General features: G+C 40.5%; 1 protein-coding gene across 1 annotated transcript; it reads left to right on the forward strand.

Moving 5' to 3' along the window:
* Positions 1–443: 443 nt before the first annotated feature.
* Positions 444–17029, forward strand: LOC143119050 (sialoadhesin-like). Its single transcript, XM_076280278.1, has 18 exons — positions 444–485; positions 643–706; positions 888–1217; positions 1979–2323; positions 2404–2658; positions 2811–3080; positions 3556–3637; positions 3775–3829; positions 4795–4842; positions 5131–5357; positions 12475–12833; positions 13265–13609; positions 13950–14201; positions 14390–14659; positions 15027–15108; positions 15752–15809; positions 16460–16695; positions 16828–17029. The coding sequence occupies exons 2-18, from the start codon at positions 652–654 to the stop codon at positions 16889–16891; spliced, it is 3333 nt and encodes a 1110-aa protein (XP_076136393.1). The 5' UTR covers positions 444–485; positions 643–651; the 3' UTR covers positions 16892–17029.
* The last annotated feature ends 1375 nt before the right edge of the window (positions 17030–18404 follow it).

Raw genomic sequence — 18404 nt, forward strand, 5'->3', positions numbered from 1 at the left:
AAGGTGTGTGTGTGTGTGTGTGTGTGTATTGCTCTGCTTAAGTGGGAAAGGCGTGTGTTGTGTGTGTGTGTGTGTGCGTCTGTGTGTATTGCTCTACTGAAGTGGGAAAGGTGTGTGTGTGTGTGTGTGTGTGTGTGTATTGCTCTACTGAAGTGGGAAAGGTGTGGGTGTCCTGGATGGAGAAATGACAGCTCTGTCACCAGCTTGTCCCTTGTATGATTGGACAATGGGCCATGGTGACTTGAGACTTCAGACTGGAACCAGAACAACAATATGGATTTTAAATACTGTGTAATTTTAAGTCCTGTTACACAAGAGAGTGAGAAGTGAATATGTATGTTTGTGTGTGTGTGCGAGAGAGAGAGTATCTGTGAAATGGGGAAGGATAAATTACCCTCCTCATACCCTGTTTCCTTTCAGAGCTGCATTTTCACTTCCTCTAATGTTTCAGTGTAGTCTCAGACAATTTAGAAGTATCAACTGGGGTAAGTGTCAACACAAATGTTCTTAATACGAATGAACAAGTGAAAACAATGTATTACCGAGAGATTGATTATGATGACTATTATATTATTAAACTGTGACTGTCACACTGTATATTATTCATAAAATAGGCTCTAAAATGCATGAACATCTTGGCAGGTTTTCATTATGCACAAGAAAACGCACAGAATAAGATACATCATTCTGCTGTTATGCACACTGGGTATGTATATCATACAGTAACACTGATATCTTGCTTGGGTTGCTTTAATGTCTTATGTTTGTGGGAGTGTGCATAAGTTTAATACTGTTGTAAGTCTGTGAGTGTGTGTGTGTGTGTGTGTGAGTTAGTCAGTGAGTTATGATGAGTGTGTGCACCCATGATGAGTGTGTTTGTGTTTCAGGTCTTCATGCCAACACACCACCCCTCACTGTGACCTACTCTCCTCAGAACATCTGTGTTCTCACAGGCTCCTCAGTGCTCCTTACCTGCAGTTACACACTTCCACAATATTACTATTTTAAAGAAGGATATTGGTACAAAACTGATAGTCAGAAGCATTCAACACTTGTGAAAGCATCTGAAACTCGTATTGAGTATAGCTACGTCTCTCCAGAGTGTAGAGTGAGAATAAGCAATCTGATAACTAGCGACTCTGGTGTATATGACTACAGAATTCGGACGCCTTCCACAAATTTCCAACGACAAGATGGAGTTACTCTGTCTGTTTCAAGTAAGTACACTTTTTGTTTGGTTCATAGCTTTAATTGTAATTGTAAATGTTTTATACCAGGATCAAGAGAGAGTATAAAATGGGTGCTGTGGTGATGCATGCTGTGTGAGCTATTATTGCAGCCCAACCCCCTCTTCTTTTGTATATTTAGCCAGAAGGATCAACCACAATGGTGGAAGCTAAAGACTAGCCCTATGTGTAGCTTGGAAACATGTATAAGAAAAGATAAATATTATTTTTGAACTAAACTCCCCTGATGTGCACCCATTTCTTTGTTTCCATCACTCCAACCATTTAATATTGGTATATTAAACCAAGAGCCATACAACAGTGCTGGGTAACACACACACAATTACCCATATCATGTGAAGTGAATACAGGGTTGAGGAACCTTTTTATTGCCTGATGTGCAGAGACTGGGGAACATAGAACATTGGAACCTAGAACTGGGTAGCATATGAAGCTTTGTCATTTCTGGTAATAGAGCCCTGGGAACACAATGATGACCCCAATATAAATTCATATTTATTAATATCTTACACTAACTTAGACAAGACTAGTCTTCATTTTATCACTTGAACTTTTGAGTCTGAACTGATGGACTACTGGGCTACTGAGCTTCTTGCTTTTCATTTATGTTGATTGTCAGTATCAGAGCCAGATGCATTAGATAAATCAGGTTAATTCAAATGTAATTGTGTGTGTGTATGAGAGTGAGAAGTTTAGTTGAAAACTTTAATATATCCTGCTTTCCGATCTAGATGTTCCACGTAAAAACTGTTGGGGAGTGTCCTACTCGTCCACCAGCTTCTGTGTCTCGAGGGGCTCAATGGTGGACATTCCCTGCACATACGGATTCCCCACAGACCAGACAGTCACCACAACACTCTGGTACCGAGAGGTGGAGAAGCGTCAGGAGCATATAGACCTGCGTCTGGAGGAAGACTATGAGGGCAGAGTGGAACATCTCAGTACTGAGGAGCATAACTGCACTCTGAGAATCAGAGACGTGAGAGAAAGTGATTCAGGACAATATCGATTCAGATACGTGACAAACACAACAGGAGGGGCCTTCTCTGGTAATTGGGTAACAATCTCAGTCACAGGTAAGTACTGTACATCAGTTAAGTTACTGTATAATATATAATAAAGGTTTTAGAGGAGTAACTCCTGCCATTTTTGCCAGAACTGCAGGTGTCAATGACAGCTGATACAGTAACAGAGGGACGCAATGTCACACTGACCTGTGATACGACCAGCTGCAATCTAAAGTCCGACACCACCTTCATCTGGTACAAGAACACACAGCCTACCAGACACAGAGCCATCAACAACACCCTCCACCTAAACCCAGTCAGCAGTGAGGATGCAGGCAGCTACTCCTGTGCTGTTAGAGGACATGAACAACATCAATCACCTGAGGCTGCTTTAGATGTCAGATGTATGTGAAAGAGCTACTGGATATTAACTTGTCAATTAAATTTAACTGATCAAATAGAATGTCAACAAATGTTAAACTGATTATAAGTGAGACCAAACAAGTAAAGGAAAAAAGTCTGAATGGTAGTGTCGTTCTTTCTGTTGGTACTGTAGATCCACCACGGAACACTGCTGTATTTGTGGATCACCATGGTGAAGTAGTGGCGGGTGAGTCGGTGAATCTGACCTGCCGGAGTGATGCCAATCCACCAGTACACACCTACACCTGGTACAGGAAGACGGGAACTCAAATCTCACTGCTAGGAGGAGGCCAGAGTTACGTTGTCGCTAACATCAGCTACGAGACCAGTGGACTCTACTACTGTGTTGCACAGAATAGTGTTGGTGAACAGCACTCAGCTGCTGTGTCAGTGCCAATAGCAGGTAAGATCACCTGTTGAGATTATGTTCTTCACTGGAATAATGCCATTAAACTTAGTATTGATGATTAGGCCTAATTTTGGCTGGTTTTATGGTTGACAGGTTTTATGGTTGATAGGTAGAGACAAGTTTGTCAACTATAGTGTGTCAGTTAGTTTTGCACTCTCATTGTTTTCTCACCATTTGGAAGCCTACTTGTTAGTAAACGTGCTAATAATGATAAGTGAAAAATCCAGTGGTACAGTGGTTTCAGCACCCGTACCACATTTGGGTCCAAGTGCCCACAGGGACCTGGATTCGAGTCCGACCCGGGTCATTTCCCAATCCTACCCCATATCTCTCTCCCACTCGCTTCCTGTCAGTTGTTTCACTGTCCTATCACAATAAAGGCAAAAAGACCAAGAAATATACTAAGGGTAATGATTGGTCACTATTGTGAAACATTGTGATTAAGTGTGCTTAAATATTCTGTTTACAGGGCAAGACTCTGCTAAGTTTGCAGCTATTGGGATCCTTGTTGTAGTGGCTCTCCTACTGCTCCCCTGCCTTCTGTGTCTGAGGTGAGAAATACATGTCCTTAAAATGACTTTCATAATATAATAATGTGGTGAAACATATAGTAATACGGAAAACATTATATGTTCATTTTGTTGATGTTTCATGAGAACTGGCCCTAAGTCTTTCTTCTCCACAACAGCAGGCGGAAATCTAGCGCTCCCCCCACAACAGGAAGCGCAACGATTTCGCAACAGGTGATTATACTGACTGTGCTAAAGAGAGACAAACAAACAAACTCAAAATCAGTGACGGCAGAGACCACACTGACACACGTGATAGATTCAATCCAGACAGGATTGTCCAAATTCTTATGATCAACGCAGCACTATAAAAGTTTTGATCTAAAACTAACAGTTACTTAAAATGTGTGTAAAACAACTACTGCCGTACTGGCATTAGTATGATGACATATTTTCAGCATTGTTGCGCTGTGAAAAGTTTTCTTTCAGATGTGAGGTGAGTACATCCCAGAACACAGAACTGCGCAGTGCATATGCTGGATGGGACACAGATAGATAGAGGAAGGACTGAAAGGGTGATTCCAGGAATCCTGGTTTCATCAGACCAGTTCTACTTGTGTAATCTCAGTGAGACAATGTAAGGCCAGCCTAAACTCCAGGAGCTAGAATTAGGGTTTCCACTCATCCCGGTTTTACAGGAATTGTCCTTTTTTTTAATAGCCTGTCCCGGGAAATGTATCCACTCTCTCGGGACACTGAATGTCCTGGTTTTCAAAAGGCTATGTGAATATGTATGTTCAATTTACTATTTTCTCTCCACTTGAAATAGCCTGCGTTGTACACAGAGCGGTCGGTGTCTCTTGTGTGTAGAATACCCTATCATTGGCTCTGTAGCCTATCTAGCGAGTCTGTCTTGGCAGCTATAGGCTACTACAGGCGGCAGAAGCAGTGAAGATTGAATAGTCTACCTAATGTCAAATAGTCAACATTGTTCGTTACCGTTAATATGGATGGCGAGGCGGAGGACAAAGATGACAGTTTGTCCACAAGACTGACAGGCCAGTAAAAAAGAAAATGAAACGTTCAACATAATAAGTTATTCCAATGTTTTATTGAGACACTAAATAAAAGTGGCTGTAGATGTGGCTAAGGTATGGTAAATGCAAATCTAATGTCATCCCTCTCTTACCTCTCTTTAGCAAAGAGCGAGCAAAAGCAAGCACAAGCATCAGTATCTAAGCAATCAGGTCAGCTCAGATAAGTTAACTAAGATAAGTTTCCCCTTACGAGAATACTTGAGATGTTTAAAATTGTCAGGGCCATGCACAATCTTACTGCACAAAGGCCAATTTTGTCTTGTGGGTCTAATGTCTAATGGACATTTTCACTTATGAGCAAAGTGGTTGGTCGGGTCATCGATATGTCCAGGTTTTTGTTATTTTTTTTTATCAGACATACTGTGGTTACCCTAAGCTGGGTACAATTAGTTTTTCTTTTTTGAGTTGTTTGATGCACAACTTCCTCTTTTCCTCCAGCAGGCAGACTCAAGCCCGGTGTACGACAACGTATTGACCTCCGACCCCTCATGCAGAGGAAACACAGAAGCAGACAATGACGTCCAGTATGCCAGCGTTAGGTTCAAGGGCTCGGACAAAGCAGAGGTGGGCCCATACGCTGACGTTCAGAGTCCTCACACCCAAACAGCACAGGAGGACATTAAGTACGCTTCAGTGAATTTCTCTAGACCAAAGGACACTTTCCAGTGAGTAGTTTTGCCTTCACCATACCAACTTAATGCACAGACATAAAGTGGTATGTCTGTAGTGTCTTGTTAGGAGAGAAACGGTGGTAATATTTGTACACTTTTACTCATCTGTACCACTCTTTAAACGCAAACACACAGAACCAAAACGCAGCACAACCAACACCGCTAGACTCAAACTTCAGAGTGGTAGCTCCCTTGCAGTGCACTGCAACAATGTTTCATTCTGTTGCTTTGTGTGTGGGGTAATGTGCCATGTACACTGTTGCTTTGTCTGTGGGGTAATGTGTCATGCATATTGATGCTTTGTGTGCGATGTGTGTTTAGTTGCTCTGAGAATGATGTGCACTAAACAAACTATCTGTTTGAGGATGATGTGATGAGATGTTTATGTTTGTCTATAGAGCTGAAGAGGACCCTGTGATCTACAGTACAGTCAACAAACACCCCAGAACATGAATACGATGAAAATCAGTTCCCATCAGTGTTTTCCATTTGTATATGCATGTCCTGTGTCACTGGGCTTCTACCATTGTAGCCTAACAAAGTTGCCTTTAAATGTCGGAACACTTCATTGTAATTGGCTACTGCTTTACTTGAAAATATGTTCTTTCTTCTTGCATTGCATCTACCAAGCAGGGAGATAAAGATCAGTAGTTTTACTCAAACTACTTGAGCACGTACAGTATAGGCTATGGAAAATTGTTCAAATCTAGCAAGTAGGAAAGTTTAAGTGAATGACGTGAAAGTGAAAGGAAGACATTCGAAAGGCCAACAAAAGTTAAGGTTGCTTTTGATAGTACAAATACTTACAAAACTGGTGCTCTAAATAGCGATTCTGTTGTCTTTGAAAGGTTCTCTTATTGACGCATTTAACTGCAATTTGGATTAACACCTGCTTTTACAAGGCGGAAGGATTTAGGCGCAGAATAGACGTGCGCTTTCAGGAGCAGTCATTGTACATACCGCTAAATACATAATTAGGCGCTCTTTACGCGTCCCCTCCCATCTTTTTACGCTAAACTCCCACTTTCCCCTGGATGCTCCCATGAATGCATATGCATGACATGAAAAACGCAATTAGGAATTTTCAGCTACCGCAACAGGTAGTTTGCGCTTTTACATCATAGGCTACCTTGCAATGATTTTACACGCACGTTGCGAAACAAATACGCCTGAAGTGGGTGCAAAAGCGTTGGTACATCTGGCACACAGTCTTTAAAGTGAAAAGGAAAAAAAAGATGAACATTTACACATATTCATTTAGTTGCCACTTTTATCCCAAACGACTTATAAGTCCGGCATTACAGCCAAGCAACAGTGTGATACGAGTATGTTGAAATGAGGAAGTTGTGTGGATGGTAGGAGTTTATGTGCTAGTCCAGATAAGAGCTCCCTCCTTCAGCCACATGATGAGAGAGGGAAAGAGGAAGTGAGAGTAGGCCTCCTTGTTGTTCTAGACCACCACTCTCAGTTCCCCTGAAGCTGTTCTGTTGCCCGGACACCTCATCTGAGGGTAAGAATGGACGATTTAAAAGTACTTTAAATACAAATATGTGTATTTGATTGTCGGCATTGACTATGATTTAGCTCCAAATGGATATCTTGCATCTCAGATACGACATAATACTTTGAGTGTCAACTTATTCATCAGGGGCCGTATTCACAAAGAATTTTAAGGCTAAAAGTAGCTCCTAACTGGCGAATTTAGGAGCAACTCCTAAAAATAATGGGCGTGTCACTCCTAACTACATTTTTTTCACTAGGAAAAAGTAATTCACGAAGCATTTTAGACCTAAAAGTAGCACCTAAGTCTGGGACAGCTTAAAAGAAGTCAAGAGGACTCCTAACTCACTAAGACCTATTCACAAACAGCTTTTTGCGGCATTTCACGTCGCGATGTTTTGAAATGCGTATGCGGCAACAGGAGCTTCCAATCGCGAGGGAACAATTTTGCATTGTAGGCATAAAAGGGATGCAATAACGCCACCAAGAACAACCAAAACGACTCATTGTCAACATGTAAATTAAATGTAACGCTTCATTGTGAATCAAATTAAATGTTCTCCTCTTTGCAAACATAGGCTAGGCATATGGTGACAGATTCATTTAATAATGTTGCAAAGTACTGCATCAATCCGTAGGCCTATGTATAGGCTACTAGGCTATTTGTTTTGCCTTACTCTTTATTCATTTAGGCTAGGCCTTTTTATTCAGTTATTCTTCATCCTCCGTCCTTCGCACTACTTGTGTAGCGCACGCATTCTCAGACCTGTCACCTGTCACTCAGGGGCGGAGCCAGACATTGTAAACATTCGGGGCTTAGCCCATTTAATTTTTTTTTTTAAATAACCCCTTAAATAATGACTTTTAGTGAATTTTGTGTAAACTAATGGACACATTGAGACTTAAAAAATGTGAAACTAACATTCAACAGATTCAAGGTATCTGACTGGCACACTGTGTAAAATTATAGTTTTGGGTCTTTGAGGCAACATCTGTTCATATCTGTTTAGCATGTACTTAGTTAATTAAGCGTTTCTTGTGGTTTGTATATTATAGTATTTGTTTATTTTCATTAGGCTATTGTTTGATATGACATTGTTGTTTATTATTGCTATTCTCCTTCTTCCTCTTCCCTGATCTCATCTGTGTGACAAATATATCGAATATCTTATACTATAATATACATAATATTATGATATAATTACAGTATGACCAGTCATCATGATACAAGGGTATTTTAGAAGGAATGCATTATCATCTTGACATAGGCGTTTCTAAATTATATTAATTTTGTAATTTAGCAAGATTATTCATAGGTTTCATCAGGTCCCTTTACACAGGTGCATAAAATCAAGCACCTAGATTATGAATGCAGACTGCATGGTGCTTGATTAACACACTTATGGAAAGGGCCCTTTCCTCTCAATATATCATTGTAATGTTTTTTTTTAGTTAATAATTAGTTAGGCAGCCAAAACAACATAACATGACTTTTATATTTATGTGGACTCTTGGATTATAAGATCTGTGGTGGTGGATAGGATATCAACAAGGTTTTAAGGTAGGCTAACAGTTAACATTATTTTGTGCAACATATGACACTGAAAAGTTGACATGGGCAGATAACTGTTAATGGGTTTTTCTGACATTTCAAAACAGTGTAGCCTAATTTATTACAAGACGAGGATCACTTTGTTTTGGGAGCTGGCATTTCTTATTCTGCAGTAGGCTTAGCTAGCCTATGAGAGTACTGAATTTGCCTTTTCCGCCGACGAACGAGGACATTTAACGTTAACGTTAAGCATTTAGGGAGCTAGCCAAGTAGCCTAACGTTAGCCTGCCTAACTGACTGAAAGCTCTTAACGTGAAATCACCAACCTGAAACAACACCATCCGTCAGTTCACTGGGCGATGCTGTTGCTTGAACGGAGCTGGGTGGTCTTTTGAAAAACTTTCTAATATCCATAACGTTTCAACAACATGTACACAAAGTGTTTTATCACAGACTGTAAAAGTGACAGACTTCTGACAGAGGCTTTTTGGAACACCGAATCCATGACGTAGCGTTGTCAAGGCAGCATTTTCACTGGATCTAAACAAATCAATCTAACCATTGAAATCACCATAGCGGATAGCACAGAGACCTGGCATAGCCTAGATCGTGTAGCAAGTCAAATTATTTTTCAATATTGGGCTTTGAAAATAAGGGATATATTTCCTCAGTAATAGAGCATTTTGTGACATTTATAGAGAAACCGAGGGGAAGTTATATTGGAAATAAGAGTTGCCGGGAATTTAAAACACTAAAAAAAGATTCGGGGCTTTTGAAAAAAGATTCGGGGCTTAAGCCCCCTAAGCCACCCCCTAGCTCCGCCACTGCTGTCACTCATCATCGTAAGGGAGGTGTTTGGAATCATTCCCGCGTTACAATCATCAGCCAATCAAGGTGGTCACTTCAGTCAAGCTCGTGCATGAGTAGTGACGTCATCCATAGCAACGAAGACTCACTTTTAGTTTAGGAGTTGTCATTTTTCCTTACTAAGAGTAGGTCTGAAAGGCTTTGTGAATAACTTTTAAGAGAAAACTCCTAGCTACATTTTTGTAGTGTGATTTAGGAATACTCCTAGTGGTAAGATAAAAGGCTTTGTGAATACGGCCCCAGATGTACATAAGTGAATTTGTTTCTCTAACTGCCATGCTCTCAGTTCCTCTGTTTGTGGTCTTTGTATGGTCAATTTTTTTTACACTTTCCTATTGTGTAGGAAATAATATAAATAACTACAATAACTTACAAAAAGAAGTAATGAACTCCACATATCAAACCTCTGGTGGTGTGACACCAAATTGACTGAGACTGTTTTGTATAACATTAAATCATTGCCATCAGGAATGTGCATCACACACTTTGGGTGTGTTCGAAACGGGTAAAGTTGCTGCCTTTTATGATATCTAACTGGGGAGCAAGGCAGCAAGTGCGGTTCGAAACCGAAAAAACAAATTCTGCTGCCTTTTAAGATATCTTAGAATTCCCAAATAACAGTCATTTTTGAAGGCAGCATCGATGCACACTTCATGCTCCCTCCTACCCATAATCCCTTGCGGCAACGTCTGAAACAGCTGAGAAAGGTAAACAAACATGGCGGATGACATCGGTAATGGCTGCTAAATCTGTTTAAAATGTCATTTGTGTGACCTTATTTTGCTTAGATTTGTAGATTACAGATTAGAAATAAACAATTTACTATCTGATTATGCCATTGTTGTAACCATAATAGCGTCTGGTCTGATATATCTGCCGGCCGTAAAACTAATTTATACTGTTAGCCTGCTAGCTTACGTAAGCTAATTTAGTTTAATGTCAGGCCTTTGCTAACGTCATACCGTAGTGTTAACCAAAGATTCTAGAGTGCTACGCTCATTTTTAAAAGATGCATTTAATCCAAAGTCATGTCTAGTGAGACAGCTCTCTATGTAGGGAGGGAGGCAGTAGGCAGCTGTCTCCCGTTTCAAACACACCCTTTGTATTCGGCAGCATTTCTATTAAAATAAATAAACCACATTTTCCCCATCATTTGTTTCATTCTCATCCGCGTTTATCACTTTTTTTGTAAAGTTATAAACCAGAGCTTGCTTTTCCAGGCTAAGATATCCATCCTGAAACACCATGAAAGGAACCACTCTTACATATTTTATTTTATTCACTACTGGTAAGTTTTTTATGTTGAGATGTCGATAGCTTATGTTGAGCTTGCGTTGTGCTGCACTGAAATATGTGCACGTCATGCCTTTTGATAGGCCTATAATTATGGCTAAATCATTGGTGGGTGCTGTTTGATTGGGCACTATGTGTTTATCTTCTGTTAAGCTGAAGTCAAATGACAAATTCTGCTCTGATCACTTGCAGATACTCTCACATTTTCACACAAATTCCTTAAATCTTTATTCACATATCTCTCTCTCTCTCTCTCTGTATATATATATATATATATATATATATATATATATGAATGAAGAGTTTGGTTCCAAAACGCTATATCCTCCATTTCAATGAATTTTGATAGATAATTTCCATGTAATTGACATGTAAACTAGATGTACCGCAGAGCGGTACAAAATATGACCGCCGCCCAGTCCAGCACATGTTTTCCACAAAAATAAGTCACGCTGAAAGGCATATATGATTCTAACTGTCTCACTGAATTGCATTATGCACACTCAATTCTCACTGGTATCTGCTAGACAACAAGTACCAAAACATGATTAGTTCATAGATTTCACATGTAATATACATTTTATACAACCCCACCCCCATCTTGCCTGTTCATAATTCTGAGAAATTCTTGAATTGTGTGCATGTGTGCGTGTACATGTTTATGTTTATGTGTGTGTGGGTGGGTATGTGTGCGTGCATGTGTGTGTGTTTGCCTGTTTATGTGCCTGTGTGTGTGCATGTGCATGCATGCGTATATATGTCTACTGTGTGAGTATGTGTCATACGTAGGATTACTGTGAATGTATGTGTGTGCGTGTGTATCTGTTTATGCACATGTGTGCATATGGAATGGGTTTACATGACCCCTGGAGACAAACATACACAAAATATTGGTCATCCTAGGCCCTACGGTTCTCAAGATATTCACAGAAAACTGTGTCTGCCCTACCCTCCTTTTGGGGGGTCCAGTCCAGCGGGGGGGGCTACAGATCAAAACGAAAAGCGATGGTTCCATGCTATCCATGTATCCAAGTTTCGTGTACCCCGGTCTTTCAGTGTCCCGGGAATCCTTGTTGGTGTACAGTCACTAAATGTTCACATAAATTATTTTATTGTAAGGCCCCCCATGAACGAAAGTCCACGAAACTTGGCATGCATTCGGAGGGTGTCATAATGATCCATGCCCCCAACATACAAAAAAAAAGGTGGACCTCCTAGGCCCTACGGTTCTCGAGATATTCACAGAAAACTGTCTCCGGCCACCTACAGGCCAGTTGGTGTATAGTAACATAAATTAATGTATTGTGTGGCCCCCCATGAACGGAATTCCACGAAACTTGGCGTGCATTCAGAGGGTGTCATAATGATCCTACACTTCCAATTTCGTGCAGTTTTGACTATGTTAGGTCACAGATACCTGCGATTACAACACCTCATTTTTACTTTTTTGTGTTTAACTAGGTGGCGCTATACATGAAATGAGTGGTTATGGAATGGGTTGACATGGCCCTTTGAGATCAACATACAAAAAAAAATGGTCCTCCTAAACCCTACGGTTCTCGAGATATTCACAGAAAACTGTGTCTTTCGGGGGGTCCAGTCCAGCGGGGGGGCTACAGATCAAAACGAAAACAGGAGGTTCCATGCTATCCATGTGGGGTTACATGCCCACCAAGTTTTGTGTACCCCGGTCTTACAGTGTCCCGGGAATCCTTGACGGAAATTTGGACATGCAAAAAAAAAAAAAAAATCTGACTAAACCTATATGACTGCCGCTTCGCTGCGCGGCGGTCATAATAACACAAATGTTTTGAAAAATGGAGATATAGGGTTTTGGAACCAAACTCCAAATATATATACAGTATATATAAGAATGCCTCTTCACATGATCTAATTACATATCGTGTGTGTGTGTGTGTCTTTCTATCGTTATGTTTCAGGTCTTCAGGCTATAGTTATAAACTACAATGTTAAGGAGGTTTGTTCACTCAAAGGGTCCACAGTGGTTCTTAAGTGCTCGTATGATATTCCTGCTGGTGACAGTTTCATAGCAGGGTTTTGGTATAAAAATGATTCGAAAATACCAATACAATTGAATGTCCCAAATGTAAATCGTTTTGTGTACAATTCACACACTTGTGTGCTGAGGATAGCCAACCTGACACTACGTGACTCAGGTTATTATGAATATAAAATCACAACAAAACGATCCACATCAAGCCTGAGGGACTCTAGTAGAGTCAATGTCCATGTTGCAGGTAAGTGCTCTTTTTACGTTTTTGGCATGCTAAATAACTTCCTGTTGAATGTAGAACATATCATTCTTATAGCTTATTATATACATTATATTCTTGTGCTATGAATGAATTGATTCTGTTTATTTCAGTAATGAAACAATAGCCTGTATGATGCCTGCAGGGAAGATCATGAACATTGTATTTATGTAAAGTTCCCTCTAGTGATGAGTGAGTGAGCTTTGTGTAATTGAGAGTGTGAAACAAATGTTCAATGTACCATCAAATATTCTATAAATTCTACACATAACATCTTTAATTTATGCTGATTGTTGACATCAAATGTATTAGATAACTCAGGTCAGAGGGCTGATTAAATTGTAATGTGTATCTGTGTACTAGAGTACAAGAGTCATTCAGCCACACACTTTAATATATCCTATCCTCCAATCTAGATGCTCCACGTAAGGACTGTTGGGGAGTGTCCTACTCGTCCACCAGCTTCTGTGTCTTGAGGGGCTCAACGGTGGACATTCCCTGCACATACGGATTCCCCACAGACCAGACAGTCACCACAACACTCTGGTACAGAGAGGATAAGAAGCGTAAGGTGCTTATAGACCTGCGTCTGGAGGAAGGCTACGAGAGCAGAGTGGAACATCTCAGTACTAAGGAGCATAACTGCACTCTGAGAATCAGAGACGTGGGAGAAACTGATTCAGGACAATATCGATTCAGATACGTGACAAACACAACAGGAGGGGCCTTCTCTGGTGGACTAGTAACTATCTCTGTCACAGGTATGTCAATTAATATAATAATTTCAATTAATTAATGACGAGATTGAGAAGATAACTTTTTTGCCCAGGGCAAATATTTTATAATATTGTCAATATTACAGTGGCACTTTTGAACTAATCAGCCAAAATAGACACATGTAATCATCTGTTAGTTACTCACCATTGGCTTCACATTCCTCACTCTGGCCTATAGGACACTTACTGGATCCGCACCTTGCTATTTTAATTCCATAATCCAACTCTATGTCCCCTCTCACCCACTGGATCTCTGATGAGAATGTTGGCCTTCCATCAACAATAAGAGTAACTTGCTATTTTGTTGTAATTTTACTCTCTCTAGATCTACAGGTGTCAATGGCTGCTGATACAGTAACTGAGGGAAGCAATGTGACACTGACCTGTGATACTAGCTGCAAACTAAAGGCCGACACCACCTTCATCTGGTACAAAAACACACAGCCTACCAGACACAGAACCATCAACAACACCCTCCACCTAAACCCAGTCAGCAGTGAGGATGCAGGCAGCTACTCCTGTGCTGTTAGAGGACATGAACAACATCCATCACCTGAGGCTGCTTTAGATGTCAGATGTATGTGAGAGAGTAGTTACTGGATATTAACTATCAGTTAAATGTAGATGAACAAATATATTTATTATTTAAATAAGTGGATAGATAAAAATAAATAAATAAATAATGCAATCTAACAAATGAATAAAATAAAGCAATAATAATAATGATAGTGATAAAAAAAGACGTGTTGATGTTTTTGTTGGCAGATGCACCGAGGAACATTGCTGTGCTTGCTGCTCCCCATGGTGACAGAGCATTGGGCGAATCGCTGTCTCTGACCTGCACCAGTGATGCTAATCCACCTGTGCACAACTACACTTGGCACAGGAAGGTTGGTGATGAACTCAAATTGATAGGAGGAGGCCAGAGTTACGTTGTCGCTAACATCAGCTACGAGACCAGTGGACTCTACTACTGTGTTGCACAGAATAGTGTTGGTGAACAGCACTCAGCAGCTGTGTCAGTGCCAATAGCAGGTAAGATCACCTGTTGAGACTGTGTTTTTCACTGGCACACTATAATTCATAAACTCTGTATGATGACAAAGCCTATTCTTATTACAGAGATAATTCAGATTTTGCTTGAGGCCTGCCACATGATCATGTTGTCATCCATGATTGACAGCTGAGCACAGGCTCTCATGTAGTCATAACCAAAGTTCTGTCTCTTCAGTGAATACTTTAGTATGGTAGAGTGGAACACCACTAATGATCATGTATCAGTGCAAATGTGTTACATTACATCCATAATATTGTGAGACGGGTGTAAAGTTGTGAAGCTGAATTACTACTAGTGTTTTGTGATTAGTTAGTTGGTGTGTCTAAATATTCTGTTGTCCTATAGGGCAAGGCTCTGCTAAGGGTGCAGCTATCGGGATTATTATAGTAGTAGCACTCCTACTGATCCCAGGCCTTCTGTGGCTGAGGTGAGAGATACAAAAGTTTAAGCTCCTTGACTCTACATGCACCAGGACCTTAGTTAGTAGGGTCATAATATAAACTATGGTAAAAACAAAAGATACTAATATGATAAATCATTTTTTAAGTATATTTTTTGGGCTTTTTATGCCTTTAATTTGATAGGACAGTGGAGAATGACAGGAAGTGAGTGGGAGAGAGAGTCGGGGTGGGATCTGGAAAGGACCACGGGGCGGGAATCAAACCCAGGTAGCCGGCGTACGGTGCAGGTGCCCCTGCCAGTTGTGCCACGGCTGGGGGCGATAAATCATTTTTTATCATGAGTATTACGGGCAGCCGTGGCCTACTGGTTAGCGATTCGGACTTGTAACCGGACGGTTGCCAGTTCGAACCCCGACTGGTAGGCCACGGCTGAAGTGCCCTTGAGCAAGGCACCTAACACCTCACTGCTCTGTGTGCTTCACCTCACTGTGTGCAGTGTGTTTCACTAATTCACGGATTGGGATAAATCCAGAGACCAAATTTCCCTCACGGGATCAAAAGAGTATATATACTTATTATCATGGTTATTTTTTTGTTTTGTTACTTTTTGTTGATTTTCTCAAGTGAACAGTGTAGAACTGGCCCTAAACTTTTCTCCTCCCCCAACAGAAAACAAAAGTCTAGGAATCCTGCCTCGAAAGGAAACACAACAATTTCTGTACAACAGGTGAGGATGGTGACTGTGTAGCCAATGCCTGTGCCTAGATGACACTGGTGATATGTGAAATTTCACCAACTTATGATTCTGATACACCAGGATTTTGCGAGGATGGTATCCAGGCTGTTGCAAGGGGACAGTATCCAGGATGTTGAATGAATCATACGTTGATGAAATTTCACCAGAGAGGGTTGAAACGGAGCAGAAATCAGGGATTTTTTTTTTTATTTCACCATGTGATGGGGTTTCCTAGATCTCATCATATATGAAGAGTAAGTTGAACCAAATTTAGTTTAGCCAGGATAATGTTTTTTTTTTTTTGAGATTGAATTTTTTGAGATTTGAAAGATTTTATTTTCACTTCTGCTTTTGGAATGGGTAAGCCGAAACGTTAGTCAAATAAAATGTGTGTATAAAAGTATGAAAATGTGACACATTTTTTCTGTTTGGTTTAAGTCTTCAGTCGCTCAAAACCTCAACGACGTGTGCATTGATGTTTTAATCAGATTATTGCAATTGTAACACACTGCAGTGTAGCCAAGCGTTTTAGTCACGCTGATTGCAATCCGAGGCACAGTTGGAGAGGATGACTGTTTTCACTTCAGTCGCAGTTTCTGTTTTTGGCGCAGGTTGAGCAACTTCCTTTTTTCTTTCCGCAGACAGACCCAAGTCCGGTGTATGACGACGTAGCTGCAGTAGCAGTGGCCTCTGATCTCGCATGGAGACGAAAAACGGAAGCGCACAATGACGTTCAGTACGCCAGCGTTGAATTCAAAAGCTCGAAGGAAGCTGAGATGGCCCCCTACGCTAGTGTTGAGCACCCCCAAACCCAAAAAGCACAGGAGGATGTTCAGTACGCTTTACTGAATTTCTCCAGACCAAAGGACACTCCTCCGTGAGTAGTTTTGCCTTAACCATTCCGACTAAATCCACAGGCATGACATGATGTGATACATAATTTTGTTGCTGTGTGGATGGGGTGACATGACATGCATTTTGGGTGACGTGATTTTATTATTGTCAATAGAGCTGAAGTGGATCCTGTGATCTACAATACAGTGACCAAACCCCCCAGGACACGAATACATTGAGCATCACTTCCCATCAAGTTATGTTATTTTTCAAGGATATATTTGCTGAAACCTTTGTTATTAACAAGAATGGAATGTATATTCCTGTGTTCTTATTTCATCCTGGCATGCGTATAATAAATATTCACTTATGTGCCACCAGTCTTTATGTGTCTTTATGTGTCCAAACCAAAAGCTCGCAATAATTGGGATTTCTAGGAATTAAATTTCTAGGGGGCGCTATAGAGTCTGTGAATATGTGAGATGCGATTTTACTATACAGTCCGGTGTATGACTAGACAGTTCACAATTCTATCATACATAGCACATAGGTCATTATTGTGACTTACATTCTTACAGTTGACATCCACACAGATAATTGCATCAACAGGTAACTCAATATTTCTCAAGTGCCCATCAGTCAGTAACTTGTAATATTGCAGGTCACCTTCTGTGAGCCTTGTCCAGTCCAGTGTCTCACCCGGTTTATGGCTGTCTCTACAGACAAGCTCAGGTAGACCCTTAGTATTTATGAACATAGAGACAGGAATATGGTCTGCTGTGGCCAAACCATATAGGATCTCAGCCTCCTTTATACAGTTATGTGCATCAGCTGTATATACAATGGTCCAACCAGGATGTAGTATGCCAAGCTTCACTCACATGTGTATAGCTATCAGCTAGCAGTAATTCCTTAGTGGACAGAATTACCTTGTTATGTTTGCAGAATTGTGTCAGGTATTGATCAAAAAGTGAGTTAGTGTCTGATATATCAGCATTCAGATCCCCTAAGACAAATATGGATGTATATTCACTTTCCCTTATGTAAGACCCTATAAAAGCAAGCTTATTCAAATATTCATTTTCATTTTTATGACATTCATATGGAATGTATACATTTAAGATTATAAAAACATTCTTATTATGCACCACCTTGATTCCTATGCACCAGTCAAGTTTCTTGTGCCAGAATATGGCCACACCTCCTGGGATCCTGCCTCGCAGAATTCTGGTGTTTAGGTCTGTCGTAGATTCCCCTGCTGGAAATCATTATGCACAGTGTTGAGTTTATCCAGATCTTGAATAGCTAAAAAAGTCTCTTGCAAACACACCACATCAGCATTCTCAAAGAGCTTGTCAATAACAATGCGTTGGGCTCTCACTCCAGCACCCCGTCCAAGTTGCAGACCACGGGAGTTATAAAACATAACTGTCATAGCAGTGTATCATTGTTTAACATGCATGTGACACCCTTGACTCAGGCGCACCAACATGTGTCACATATTATATTGATAAGGGGGTAAAAACAAAACAGCTTGTGAATTTTGAGACCTCTAGCTGCTTGTGTTTCCAGGAGGCGGAACCAAAGATTGAAAAGGGGGAGCTACAAAGTCTGAAAGTGTGAGGGTTGTTCTAGTTACAAATGTGAACCCAATGTGTACATGTCCATGAATTGCAAAGGTCAGATAGGTCAGATAAGGTAAAACCAGTAATTTTCAACTAATAACATGTGGCACAAATTTATAAAGGGGAT

This window comes from Alosa pseudoharengus, unplaced genomic scaffold (genome assembly GCF_046254945.1).
Source record: "Alosa pseudoharengus isolate Yale_2024_CS ecotype anadromous, Long Island Sound unplaced genomic scaffold, YU_APseudo_1.1 YU_APseudo_1.1_scf_1, whole genome shotgun sequence".
NCBI lineage: Eukaryota > Metazoa > Chordata > Actinopteri > Clupeiformes > Clupeidae > Alosa > Alosa pseudoharengus.